The following is a 15,259-nucleotide window of genomic DNA, read 5'->3' as shown; positions in this document are numbered from 1 at the left end:
TATTTCATGTATATGGGTAAACTGTTGCTGTCTTCAGACACACCAGAAGAAGGCATTGGATCCCATTACAGACAGTTCTGAGCTACCATGTGGTTGCTGGAATTTGAACTGAACTCAGGACCTCTGGAAAAGCAGTCAGTGATCTTAACCACTGAGCCATCTCTCAGCATGTTTTTCTTTCTGGTTTATTGACTTTTTGGAATTTATTATTTTTAATAGAGGCAAAGTCTTTTGCCTACTTCTATAAACTAAAATACGGGGAGTAAAAACATCTATGGTTTTATATTTGTTTTCTCTACAAAGGCAGGGAAGAGCTCTTAAGGGCTAAGGCATTGCTCTAGCATCTTAATGTATGATATTAACTAACAGGTAACTTTACCATGCTGGGGAAAATATAACTTTGTAACTTAACTTGCTTCATTGTTGCTATTGAGATAACACTTTGTCAGAAAACACAAACCTCACAATTCAACCTCCTCTCTGTTTCTGTTATTAGTAATCTGATAGTAATATAAGTGTAATTGTCTTCTGTTTGTCATTCTGTCTTTCTTACTGCCTTTCTTTGGTGTTTTTGTAGTCTTAGCTGGCCTGGACTTTGCCATGTCATGCACCTAGCTAGTGTGAGTTTTATCATGTGTCTTTTCAACAGGCTAAAGTATTTAAAGTACTGAAGATTTAGAAACTGAGGTAGAGATCAGAGGTACTTTGAGTTTGACTAGGATGGAGTGGTTGCATATCTGGGGGAGATACTAATTGACTCTGAATCCCCATTTATGGTGCTAGTAAGAATTGCATTCCATTTTTTATAGATTCTGGGGAAGGAGTCTTTAGTATTGACAACTCAGACTTTAGTATTGAACTATGGGAAGATAGGTTTAATTACTCTACTTCTTAAAGGTGGACACTCTTGTATTCTAAGCTTTTGATCTTACATGTTTGAATTTTGAGAGACAAGGCTATGAAAGATGAATGAACAACATACAGATTGATATATTTATATGTCAAGAGGACTTGTTCTGTATCTAGGAGCTTAATTTTTCTCATTTCTAATAAAATTGAAATCTTCAGACAGTCTAGTAAAACAAGTAGTTTATAATGACTTTGACAACAGCATGGTTTCTTCTTAAAAAGAAAACTTTAGAGGCCTCTAGATAAAAACTATGATTGTATATTGAGTTTTCATTTATATGAGGCTCGGACATGTATAAACAGGTCTATAAACCTCACCAAGCCATTCCTTCACTCCCACGTATTTTGTTTGTTTGTTTTTTGGTAGCAGCTATCAGTTATTATTTGGGTAAAGCTTCCTTTCTTTCTTTCTTTCTCTCTCTCTCTTTCTTTCTTTCTTTCAAAAGATTTATTATGTAAGTGCACTGTAGCTGTCTTCACAGGGCATCAGATCTCATTACAGATGGTTGTGAGCCACCATGTGGTTGCTGGGATTTGAACTCAGGACCTCTGGAAGAGCATTCAGTGCTCTTAACCACTGAGCCATCTCTCCAGCCCTGGGTAAAGCTTTCTTAATATTCTATAAGCACAGGGTTAATTTTTATTCTCCGTGTCTACGCTTGCATTTTATATTTATTATGTCTCATACACAGGTTCTCATTCTCTTACATTATTTTTTAAAAGATTGAGTTTATGTATGTGCGAGGGTGTCTGTCTTTGCATCACATGCATGCAGGATACCTAAGGAGGCCAGAAGATGGCATCAGGTCCTGGAGTTAAGGATGGTTGTGAACCACCATGTGAATGGTAATTCAACATGGGTCCTATGGAAGAGCAGCCAATATTCTTAATGGCAAAGGCATCCTCCCAGCCTTGACCCCACACCCCCAAAGCAGGTATTTTTATAAAGTACTTGACTTAAAAGCTGAAATGAGGGGCTGGAGAGATGGCTCAGTGGTTGAGAGCACTGACTGCTATTCCAGAGGTCCTGAGTTCAATTCCCAGCAACTACATGGTTGCTCACAACTATCTTCTCGTGTGTCTGAAGACAGCTACAGTGTACTTACATATAATAAATAAATCTTTAAAAAAATAGCTGAAATGAATTTTAGAGCCATATGAACTATGAGGCTTAGTTGAGTTCTGATGCCATCTCCCATCTTACTGTAGCATATAGTACCTCTGTAAGGTATGTACTAACAGTGATAGCAACAAGCTGACCCATCTCTAATGACTGACTAATGTGGTAGCCAACAAGATTAAAAATCTTGTTAGCATTGGCTCTAAAAGGGCTCATCTACTCTCTTTTGGTCATATGGGCTAAAAGTTGACTGTTTTAATCTTTGAGACCCTAAGAAAATGTTAATATAGCTACTATTCTGAAGATTATACACAAGATGTGATCTTTTATATTAGGGAATTTTTCTGCTTTGTGTTGAAGTAGTTGGCCAGTATTGATGAGAAATTGGTCATTTATTTAACATTTTAATTTTTTTGAGATAGGAAATAATATAACCCAGGCTGGTCTGGAATTTGAGATTCTTCAGCTTCTGAGTGCTAGGATTATAAGCTTGCACAGTCATACTTCCCCATTTATCTTCTGGTTCCCTGTTAGAAAGGTACCTTGTTAAACAAAGGTAAAGTATGACATCCATCTTCTTTCAGTTGTCATGTCTCCCCCCACCCCCCTTCCCCCAATTCTGCCTCTTAAGTGCTGGTGTTAAAGGTATACGCGCGCGCGTGTGTGTGCGTGTGTGTGTGTTTTAGCCTGAAACTTAACTACATTGTGTAGCCAATCTGACTTTCACTTCATACTTCATACTTTTTTTTTTTTTGGTTCTTTTTTTCGGAGCTGGGGACCGAACCCAGGGCCTTGCGCTTCCTAGGTAAGCACTCTACCACTGAGCTAAATCCCCAGCCCCCAGTACTTCATACTTCTTTTCGTGCTGAGTACTTGGAATTATAGGTCTGAGTCACCATGTTCTGCTTCCTCCTAAAAATCTTATTAATAGACAGCCTTATTCCAATCCCCCTTATTGATCTTGTTCATATGTGCAAAATATATGAGGGGAGACCAGAGGTTGACATTAGGAATCTTCTTAAATCATCCATTTATGTACCAGAGCCTCATAGAATCTAGAGCTCATCAATTCAGCTAGTCTGATTGGTCAGCAAGCTCCAGGGAACTTCTGTGTCCATTTCCCCAGCTTATAGATTTCAGATATCTCTGACCACCCAACTTTTCATGGGTGCTTGGTCATACTTGCGTGGTCATCTGTTCAGTCCTCTTAACACCCTTCTTACAGCTATTTTGACATTGGCTTGGGATCTGTAGTTACAAAACTCACTTTTTATATTTTTTATTTTCGTTAAAAGATTAACTTATTCTTCCATTGTGTATGATTGTTTTACTTGAATGTATGTGAGTGCATTTCATACATGCCTAGTGCCAGTGGAAGTCAGAAGAGGGTGCCAGACCCCGTGGAATTGGAATTACAGAAGGCTATAAGCCACTATGTGGGTGTTGGGAGATGAACCTGGGTCAAATGCCCTTGCCAGTTGAAATACTTTACTATCCCTAATCTGTCATTTTAATGGAGAAATTCAGATGGAGACTAAATACCTTCTTTCAGTATTTGTACTGTTTGTTTATTGTTTCATAGATATTTAATGGAGTTCGAGTCCAATACGCTGATAACATAGTAAGCCCCTTATGAGCAGGGATTCCTTGGCATTTATTTCTTGGCACTTTTCAGAAGTCTTTTACTCTGAGAAGATGCTTAAAGGTTATATATTGCTATTTTAAAGTCAGGCTTATTTCAAGTCTGTGACATTCTTAAAGACATCACAAGGGAGGTGCTTTTTTATTTTATTATGGAGCTGTCACATTTGTACTATCCTTTATTTGTTACCTTAGCTCTCTTTCTTATAAGACTTTATTTTCTGTTTGATATATGTAGTGTGTCTCAAACAACCAAAACTGAGATGAGGATATGGCTTAGTTGGTCAAGTGCTTGCTAAGTATGCACAGAGGCCTTATTTAACCCCTAGTACCACAGTAACTGTGCCTAGTACTGTGATTCCAATACTTGACTGTCTTTTGGCACTTAAAGGTAGGAGGGTGTGCTTCACATAACAATGATTGGAATGAGACCCTGTCTCAAAAAGGAAAACACAAGAAAACAGAAAAGGAAGACGTGGGACAGGGAAGAGACACATAAAATGTCAATTGTATAATAAGAACCTCTTGCAGAAATTACATGGCACATTGTACCTTGTTCTCTCTCTCTCTCTTCCCCCATGTTGACTGTAAAAATTCAGCTTTCTTTTAGTTTTAAAAGTTGTCTCAAATAGGTGGTAATAGTTTCATGAATTAATGTAATCTGAACTGGCTTTGGGGCTGCTGAACACTGTTGTGGGCTACTAAATTATAGGCTTGTCATCTAGTCTATCAAATATTTCTGTGATTTGAAGTTCTGTATATAAATATTCGCAATCTTTTGTTCCTTTTCATGCTTTGGATTATTTGACTAGGAAGGACTATCACACCCTAAAATTACAGTCTTAATTTTTTTAATTTCTCTTGTTTACAGTGTCTTGACTAAGTACCCCAGGCTGGCCTAAAATAACTATATAACTCAAAGACTGACTTTGAGCATAATGCTCATTACTATCTCAGCCTCTTGAGTGCTGGGATAAGCTATCATATTCTGGTAGTTTTTTGATAGTTTGCTTAGAATGAGGATAAGTGGCTCTTTTGTATGGAATTGGGTCAAATTACAACTCAACCACTTTTTTCCTATCATAGTTCAAAAAAGCAATCTTAAACATCTATTTTAATCTGCTGGATTGAGTGACATCAACCTCTATAGAGTTGGAGATGACTTGTCCCCCTTATAAATAGATGTACTGAAAGAACTGATTTGAAAGAACTGATTTGCAACTTTGTTCAGAGGCTTTAAAACAGTTGGAAACAAGAGGTGGTGGGTCCATTCTTGTAGTCATAACACTATGCAAGTGGAAACAGGATCTTAGGTTAGAGGCCAAGCACACATGCATGTGCATACACAGTCGGTCTCTCTCCCTTCCTCCCTCCCTCCCTCCCTCCCTCCCTCCCTCCCTCCTTCCTCCCTCCCTCCCTCCCTCCCTTCCTTCTTCTCTCTCTTCCTCTCTCCCTCTTTCCCTCTCCAATTCAAAAACAACAGCAAAGATGAAAATTGGGTTTATGATTTACTTTTTGAAACAGGTTCTAATTGTGTAGTTTTGTCTGACCTGAAACTCAGTATGTAAGTCCTCAAACTAACAGAGATCCTGTTCTCTTAAGTCTCTGTCTCTCCAGGACTAGACTGGATTTATTTAAACAGCTTTTTAAAAAAAGGTTTATTTATTTATTTTATGTTATGTGGGTACACTGTAGCTGTCTTCAGACATACCAGAAAAGGGCATTGGGTCTCCATTATAGATGGTTATGAGCCACCATGTGGTTGCTGGGAGTTGAACTCAGGACCTCTGGAAGAGCAGTCAGTGCTCTTAACCGTTCTAGCCCCCAATTTTTTTTTTTTGATTAAAGTATAAACTTAAAAATTATGTGTAGGAGTGTGTATGTCTGGATGTGGATATGTGCATGCTAGTAATGAGGGTGGTTTTGAAGGCCAGCAGAGTTGGAGTCTCTGGACAGTTGTGAACTGACTGACACTTTCTGTGAGCTGAATTCTGGTCCATGGGAAGAGCAGTGACTGGTTTTAACCCATGCTATCATCCCAATAATGGCTTGTTTTAGGAAACATTTTCTGAGACTCAGCCTTTTTTTTTAGTTTAGCCTTTTTATACCATAATTACAACTTTGCAAGCTTGATTTCATAGCAAGAAGATTTGGTATAACTCAAGGACATCTGGGACCATCACTTCATTTACTATAATGAACTGCTTTCATGTTGTTATTAAGATACTGCCATTTTACTTTGTTAGTGTTAGAGCAGAATCATTTGTGTGTGCTCATGTTGTTGCCCGTATAAATGAAGGTCAGAGGACAACTGACTAGTTTCTTCTTTCATCATGGTGGGTCCCAGGGATCAGACTCAGGCTTGGAAGCAAGTACCTTGGCCTGGCGAGCCGTTTTGCTGGCCCTGAAGGATTTATTCATTATGTATGCTTGCACCTAAGGAGGCTAAAAGAAGGCATTGGATCTACTGAGCTGGAGTTACAGGTGATTGTGAGCTGCCTAATGTGGGTACCAGATATAAAACCGAGATCTTCTAGATGTACCACTAAGCCATCACTCTAGCCCCAAATTTTTGACACCTACAGTCTAATTACATAGTGTACTAAGGCAATATACCTTGCTGCTGTACATTTTTCAATTTTATCGCGTGTGTGTCTAATTAGACTTTTTCCCTCTGTTTTTCTTTCAGTGAATGGTAGTGTCTAGAAAGGGTATGTCCCTTCAAGAGAGAGGTGCCAATGTCCAACCGGCCTAATAACAATCCAGGGGGGTCACTGCGACGTTCACAGAGGAACACTGCCGGGGCCCAACCACAAGACGACTCAATAGGAGGAAGGTATGTAGGTATTCCATGGTAATCTGAAAAGGAGTTGGGAATCAAAACAAAACAAAACCAAATAAAAAATCCTCATTATGAGGACCAAAACATTGTACACGGTCATTTCCCTAATTTCTGAGCAATGTAGCACAATTTGAATTTAAAGTGATTCTGATTTTTTCTGAAATAAGTTAGACCCTTCTAAAATTAGTTCCCAGTCACTGACATGAAGCCCTAATTTCAGGTTGTTAGCATATTGCATATCATGTTTTGTTTATCCTTTGTATTTGCTTAGCACATGTTGTCACATGTTTTCAACCATTTGTGGTCTTTACACCTAGACTTAGTGATTTTATTGACAGACCATTTCATCACTTAGGTTTTGTGCTCAGCTTGGTGGTGGTGGGAGAACTAGCTAGTCAAACACTCTGAATTATGAGGGTGTGAGATGCTTTGTTAGCTCTCCCTTTTTGTTTTGCTGTTGATCTTTTTAATTGGAACTTTTAACAGTCTTTTGAAAGTAAAATTATGGGTTTGAGTTAGTCATGGACTGTCACTGTTCAGAAAGTACTCAGAACTAGTCAAGCATAGCTCTTAGTCTAGTGATACAGTGTTAGCGTGAAGTGGGTCAGTGAATTCTAGTTATTTTAGAATGATTACCTAAATTAACAGTTTGAGGCAGTCATATATATTGGTAAATCATTAAAAAGAAATTAGAAGGTCAGATGTGGATAATGAAAAATAATTTGTCATGTTGACTATAACTAGCCATATAGTTATGAGTAAGATCTTTGAACCAGTCTAGTTTTGTGTGTGAATTAATGCCTATGCCATAGAACTCTCAGTTTTTTGGATTAAGGTTGCAGGGTGCCTTAGTTCTTAGGTGGGTCTTTCTGTTTCTTGGAGTTGCTGATTATCTTAAGTATTGTAATGTGCATACTTAGTGTTACATTTAGTAGAGTTCTTGTTTTTCTGCATTCAGTTTATGGAACAGATAAACCTTTATGCTGATGGTTTTAAAAATAACACTAGTTAATTTGAATAACATTACTTTTTGAGCATTTAATCCTAGATCCTATGTTGTGTCATTTCACTTTTTGTGTGGTGGTAGTGGTGGTGGTGTGGTTTTGAGACAAGTTTTTTTCTGTGTAGTCTTGTCTTGGAAATTACTTTGTAGACCAGGTTGACTTCAAACTCCAAAAAGATCCTTTTGCCTCTGCCTTATGTGCTGGGATTAAAGGTGTGTGCCACTACTGCCTGGTTCATTTCATATATTGTTAAAAATGGAAAATATTTAAGTGTTCAACATTCAGCAACACTACAATTTAGGTAGTAACAAAATATAAAGGTCCCCATACCCAGTTTTGAGATATGGATAAGTATAATTATGATCAGAACAGAGGATACACAAAAGTAAAAGAAAAATGTATTGATTTCACAATCTACTTAAAATATTTTTATTGACCTTGGCTGGCATATTGTCAAGTCTTTAAATTTGTAAGTACATGTGTTTATATTCATGCTATCTTTTGGACAAGTGTAGGTATGTATTTTTGGTACATGAACTGCCAACATTTTGAGCCATACAAGAGCATTGCTTCTAATATCCATAGCAATATTTTGTCCAGTGTTTGGTATATCAGTATTTTATGAAATTTAAGCAGTTTCTTACAGTAACATTTATAATTGAGTTGGTTTAGACAAGGTCTCATTCCTGTATTCCTAGTACTCTGGAGGGGAGGAAGTTGGAAAACCTCCAAATTTGATCTATTCTTGAACTGCACAGCATTTAGGTCTATGTAGCTAGACCTTGTCTCACTCATATCCTCCTAAAAGTTAGAAACAAACAGAAATCACCAGTTCTTGTGATTAGAGTTGTGTTGGTGTAAGTAACTTTATGGAGCTGTAATAATTGGAATTCCATTTGATTTTTGAATGGCAAATTTCTAATTTAAATATTAAGAAAATAGTTTATTATTGTGTATGTGCATGAGCTATGTGTATGGGTGCACATGCTGTGCGTGTGTGCGTGTGTGTGTGCGTGTGTGTGTGTGTGTGTGCGCGCGCGTGCGCGTCTAGATGAGAGGACAGCTTTGTAAATTCTCTTCTGGCCTTCCATCTTAGGTAGGTAAGCTTGGGTTGGCAGACTCCGTATGTCGAGTACTTTTTACCTTGAAACACAATCTCCCTGGTCCTCTGTGTTTTTAAGACAATCCTTTTATTTAGTTAATTCTTACTCTGTTTAAATTCAGTGATTATCTATGTGTCTACATATGAATTTATGTAGGTGTCCATGGAGTTCAGAAGGAGGGTGTTGGATTTAGAGGTGGTTGTAAATCATGAGATGTGCATGGGTGGAAATGGTTGGTCTTTGTTGTGGGAATCCCACTCAAGAACAGCAAATGTTTTTAACTCTCTAGCCCTCAGGTAATGTATCCTTTACTCCCTTTTGAAGAAAATGATAAAAATCTTAAATGTTTGAAAATAATGTGAGAAATGTGTAAAGATTCTTGTAGTTTTGCCTTCCTTCAGTTCTGTAATAGTTACCTTTCTCAATTTTCTTTATTTTTCTTTTTTTAAATAATATAAACTATGTGTATTGCTATTTGCCTGCATGGAGTTACAGGCAGTTGTGAGCCACCATGTGGTTGCTGGGATTTGAACCCAGGTCCTCTGGAAGAGCAGTCAGTGCCCTTAACTGCTGAGCCATCTCTCCAGCCCCAATTTTCTTTTAAAACTTAAGCTTTAAAATTTTATTTCTATTTTTTTTTAATGGATGTGTGGCTGTGCACCACATGTATGCCTGACGCCCATGGAGGCATGAATAAGGTATCCGGTACTCTGGAACTTACAGATGATTGTGAGCTATTATGTGGGTGCTGGGGTCCTCAAAAAGTGGGTCTTCTGGAAGCACAGCTGTTGTTTTTTATGACCAATTTATCAAACTGATTTTCAACCTTTAGTATGTCTTTTTTTTTAAAGTTTATTGGTAAGTTTTATTCTAGAACATACTCATAGCCTTGGGTTGGATCCCAATACTGTGAATTGGACAAGGTACATATCTTATAATCCTAGTATTTAAGGATCAGAAACTCAGGATCATCATCTTCTGTCACATAACTAGTTTATGACATCTTATTCCCAAAGAAAAAATCCTTCAGAGAAGTAATATACAAAAGAGGTCCTATTTGCTTATCCTAAGCTTAGCATTTTATTACCATTTCTTTTTAAAATTTTTATTATTTTATTTTACATTTCAAATGTTATTCCCCTTCCCAGTTTCTGGTCCACAAACCTCCTGTCCCCCCCCCCCCCCCCGCCTCACCACCCTAGCATACCCCTACCCTGGGTCATCGAGCCTCCACAGGACCGAGGGCCTCTCCTCACATTGATGCTGGTCAAGGCCATCCTCTGCTGTATATGCAGCTAAGAGCCATGGGTCCCTCCATGTGTTTTCTTTGGTTGGTGGTTTAGTCCCTGGGAGCTTTGGGGTGTCTGGTTGGTTGATATTGTTCTTCCTATGGACTTGCAAACCCCTTCAGCTCTTTCAGTCCTTTCTCTCCTCTATTGGGGTCCCCATGCGCTTCTTTGAAACGCCTGTGTTGAAGTGCAGTGTAATGACTTAATACTGAACATAAGATTTATTTTTTAGTTTTTAGTATATATAAATACATAATCAAACATCTTTGGGTCTAAAAGAACTTGTTTGTTTATGTAATGAAAATACTGCTTTGATGTCTGGCCACCCTCCCCTATCCTGAGTCTTTCGAGGGTAGTAGACTCCCAGCCGGGAAGAAATTGAGTGCGATCATCAAATCCTGGACTATGTTATCCTAACGTAATTACTTGAGAATATTTCTCCAGTGTTTTTGTGAGGGGGAAGATTGAACTTAATTGGGTCAGAACAATTGCAGTCATAGTTTTTACATGTGGTTGTGAACTACTGAAAGTGGAACTCGGCTCATATCTTGTGATGTGCTCCTTTTGTTTTTTATTTTTTTGTTTTATTGTTTTTGTGTTTTGTTTGTGTTATTTTTGTTTTTGTTTTTTTTTGTCTTGTGTGTATGTTTTATTTGTTTTTTTTTAGACAGGGTTTCTCTGTGTAGCCTTGACTGTCCTGGAACTTGCTCTGTAGAACAGGCTGGCACACAGAGATCATTCTGTCTATGCTTCCCAGTACTGGAATTGTGAAGTGCTTTTAGGTCATTTCTTCAGCCTAGGAACAGTGGATTTGTAAAAGTGTATTGTTAGAGATCAAATGAGGAAAATGATCATTGTGGAGTTGTCACAATGACACTATAGTGGTGTTTTATACCTAAAACTTTTTTTTTTCTCAGTTGAGACTCATGGAAATTTTGGGCAGGTATGAAATTCTTGTTTAATAAACGTATAAGGGGGCTAGAGAGATGGCTCAGTGGTTAAGAGCACTGACTGCTCTTCCAGAGGTCCTGAGTTCAAATCCCAGCAACCACATGGTGGCTCACAACCATCTGTAATGAGATCTGATGCCCTCTTCTGGTGTGTCTGAAGACAGCTACAGTGTACTCATATACATTAAATAAATAAATTTAAAAAAATGTATAAGGTAGCTCAATTCCATATAGCCAGTTTCTGGTAGACCTGATTTTTTTTTTCCCCCTGGAGCTGGGGACTGAGCTAAATCCCCAACCCCGGTAGACCTGATTTTTAGACTGCTTGATTTTTAGAATCAGCTGAATCATGTCAGCCTGTTTTAACTGCAGAGTCCTCTTGATCTCAACGATGAAAGGAGTACTTAGAGTCAAAGAATATTCTCATTCAGCTTAGCATTTAACAAGTAGGTTTTTCTCCTACTTTTTTGTTTTTCTAAGACAGAGTTTCTCTGTGTAGCCTTGGCTTGCCTGGAACTCTGACCAGGCAGGCCTCCCACTCAGAGATCCTCCTGCCTCTTGTCTCCCCATTGCTTGGATTAAAGGGATGCCCTACCATCTCACCCCCTACAGTGCACACCACTATTTCCTAGAATTTTCTATTCAGTTTCCATTTGCTGTTTTCTTTCATATAGGATTAAGCTGCCACTGTTGTGTAGTTGCCTCCTCCCAAATCAAGAATACCCTCTTAAGTTGGCTCTCTATTTCATTAATTTGCTTTTTACTTCCTCAACAAGGCTTCTCTGTTTAGTTCAGGCTGGGCCCATTTTGAATCTTCTTACATTAGTTTCCTCCTGAATCTTGGGATTATAGGCTCTGGTTAGTAAATTAATTTAACCTTTTCTTTTTACTTTTTTAAGGTTCACTTTCATTTTGTGTGTGTGTGTGTGTGTGTGTGTGTGTGTGTGTGTGTGTGTATGTGTGTGTATTTTTGCTAGTATGCATGTATGTGTGCGTGTTGTATATATGCCTCCTCTCAGAGGCCAGAAGAAGATGACAGGAACCCCTGGAACTAGAATTACAGCTGGCTGCGGTCTTCCATGTAGGTGCTTAGGAAATGAATCCTGGGTCCTCATCGAGAACTATCAAGTGCTCTTAACTGGGCCATAACTTCAGACCACTTTCCTTTTTGAAAGAATAATTAATTTGCATTCATTCCTAAGAAAACAGTGTCTTCTGACTGTTTCCTTTTATTTTACATCTTTCATTGCTGTCTGTAATGAACTAGACATCTTACTCCTATTTTTCTTTTTCTCTTTCCTCTGAGTTTTTGGATGATACCTGATCTGTTCCTCTCTTTTCTGTTCTCTTTTTCTTCCTTAGGAAAAAAAACTTCCTTCCACTGCTTCTCTGTTGGCTTGCTCTCAGGGATACTTCTAGCATTTTCCACTTCTAGCACAGGTATTTGTAGGCTATCCCTTCCCTCTTGGCCATGCAGTATCATTTAAATTGTACAGTGTGCTTTCACCTGTTTTCTCAGGGGCAAATGGTGGGGTTAAGTGAATTTTTATAGCAATTTTGCTTAAAATTGTGTCAGTGCTAATTTTTTCTATTGTTTCTACTGTAAAAGTATGTATGAAGACTACAAAATGGGGAGCTACAGGAAAATAAGATCATTTTTAGTTTCACCACTTAACCATGGAATGTAGTTATGTTCCATGCCTTTATTAGTTTGCTTTTTTTGTATCTGAATTTTCAACATAAAATATATAGTAGGAGTAATAGACTATATATATTGACCAGTTACTCTCACTGGGAATATACTTTTCTGTAATATTGTTCCACATGAGAATTAGAATTCCCATGTGCTTTTTCTCTCGTTTGAAATTGCATGACTGGAGGAGAGTCTAGTGCCCTTTCCTGCCTCCTGAAGGCTGACTGACTTGTTTGTTATTTATTTCTATGAAAGAATATGTGCCTATTACTGCATTTGGGTGAGGTTCTTTTTTATTTGTGAAAATGAATTTATAAACCCTAAGATGAATAATTTTGATGACTTTAACAATTTGTTAAATTGCTGAATTGTTTTTACAAAAAGATTGCATAATGTATATCCACTTAGCAATGTTAATTAGTAGAGCATAGACTTATTTAATTTGAGGCAGAGTTTCATTACTTGAGATGTTCTTGGTATTGATGAGGAAAGTATTTGTTTATGCAGTGTTGGGAGTTGAATCCTGGGCTTCATGAATATAATACTGAGTAAGCATTGTCAATTTAGCTAGAGCTTCAACCCAAGCAGTGCAGAGGAAGATGCTTGTTCGCAAAAGTTAAGGCTTTTTGGATTGTTGCGAGTTGAAAATCTTGCTATATATTGGCCAGATTTATATAATTTTTTGTTAGATGGTCTTTGTCTTAATTTCAAAGATGATATATATATATATATACACATACATATATATATAACATTTTAGCTCTTTATGGAAGGTTATTAACTCACTGGCATTGACATTTTTATTTTTATATGATTTAATGTATGGAAGTCTTCAAAATTAAGTCCATTCTTAATCTCTTCTCTTAAAAGAACAATAGCCTTTTTTTCTGAGTTCTTTCGTTTTTATAATAGTCTTTATATTTGATTTTTATGATGTTTGAATCTAATATATCTTACTCTTATTAAGACATTGGTTCTACAAAAATTTTAATAATTGCTTTATATTTGATATATTTATCCAGAACTGTAGGGCTTTTTTCGTTAACAGTTTAAAGAGTTTTAAGGTTGGCAATTTGGCTTAGCAAGAAAAGATGCTTTCTGCCACATCTGATGAGCTTTTTCTGTTACTGGACTTCTCATGGTGGAAGCATGAAACTGACACCGAAATGTTCTCTGATCTCCACATTTGCATCATGGCATACACATAACTGCATGTGTACTCACAAATACATGTACAGGTTTTAAGCTGAGGTTCTGAAAAATCAATATTAGTTATATGGAAATGAATAGACTTAAGAGAGGGGGAAGAGGTTGGAGAGAGTCTTTGAAACATAGTTTAGAATATAGCTGTTTACACCTGTGTATCCAGTATCCTGTTCAGATGTTTTTATGTTTTGTTAATTTAGATATTTGCCCTTTTTTTACTGATGCTCACAGATTGGACAGAATTTACTTTTTCTTTTATGATTATTGCAGATGAGAGATTATTGCAACTGATGAGATTTTATTTGTTCTGTATTGTGTGTGTCTAGAACTTCTTTAGTACTTCATAGAATTTAATAAATTTAAATTTAATTTTTAAAATTTTGTGGTATTAGGAATTGAGCTTAGGATATTGGTATAGTTTATTAGGTAAGCACTGTACCACTGATTGACATTCCTGGTCCCAAAAGGATAAGAATTTGTCAAGATGAACAGACAGGGAAAAATAAGAATGTTTATATTAAAATTTTGTTATTGTAACTTACTTCATGTTAGTTTTCCAATTTATTTTACTATAATTAAGAAAATAACTTTCATTGTTGCGCTCATGTTGTCTCAAAATGATGGTTAATTTTCATGTCCAGTTTGCCCTATTAGAGTCATCTAGGTGGTGATGTGGCAAGGCACACTTTTTACTGAGGAAAGATCTCCTGCAACCCCCAAAGAGGGTGTCATCATCTTGTATGCTAGTGACCTTAGACAATAAAGGGGAAATGGAAGGGGAAAAGGACAGTGTCTTTTCTCTACTTTCTTTTCTTGAGTACCACATGATTCCTCTTCTGTGGTATGTATATGCCTGCTCAGTCTAATTGGCCAAGTGACCTTGGACTAAGTGCTCTGCAATACTGAACCAGAATAAATTCTTCCTTGTTTAGAGGCTTCTTTCAGTTACTTGAACACAAACATTTCATTTTTGCATATTTTGTTTCCTTGTATATTTTTGGCCAGTGAAATGGACTTTTAATTTGCTTATTTGGCTTTAAAAAATTTATTACACAAAAAGTTCTAGACCTTAATGGTTGGCTTGGAGAGGAATGAGGCAATCTTTCTCAAATATTTTGCAAGATAGGATTTGTATAGTAGATAAATGAGATATACCCAGTAGGAAATTTAGACTTGCACACTCTGAATTCCAACTTTATAAATACTAAGAAGAGTTTATAGATTGTACTGTCCTAATCTTTATAAAAGAGATGATTTTTGGATAAGAACACATTAGCATAGCTTCGTGTATGGTTCCTGCTTTTTTAGTTATATATTTGTTATTTATTGATTTGAGGTTTACAGATGCCCTTTTTTTTTTAAAAAAATGGATTTTTAAAATTTGCATTTCAAATGTTATCCCTTTTTCTCCCCACCCAGCCACCACCCCTTCCCACCTCCCTGCCCTGACATTCCTCTACAATGGGAGGGTGGGGTCTATCCTTGACAGGACCAAGGACTCC

At 37.2% G+C, this 15,259-nt stretch overlaps 1 protein-coding gene across 50 annotated transcripts in view; it reads left to right on the top strand.

Moving 5' to 3' along the window:
• Trip12 (thyroid hormone receptor interactor 12) overlaps positions 1-15,259 on the top strand; it is a 126,225-nt gene that overhangs the window by 19,028 nt on the left and 91,938 nt on the right. For all 50 annotated transcript variants that reach the window (NM_001031659.3, XM_063267250.1, XM_063267247.1 and 47 more), the window contains 1 exon segment: positions 6,360-6,506. In NM_001031659.3, coding sequence (NP_001026829.2) covers positions 6,409-6,506 — 98 coding nt within the window. In that variant the 5' untranslated portion in view covers positions 6,360-6,408.

The sequence above is a fragment of the Rattus norvegicus genome, chromosome 9, assembly GCF_036323735.1.
Source record: "Rattus norvegicus strain BN/NHsdMcwi chromosome 9, GRCr8, whole genome shotgun sequence".
Taxonomy (NCBI): domain Eukaryota; kingdom Metazoa; phylum Chordata; class Mammalia; order Rodentia; family Muridae; genus Rattus; species Rattus norvegicus.
Note: the sequence above shows the minus strand (reverse complement) of the source record. Positions and strands in the feature narration are given on the sequence as shown.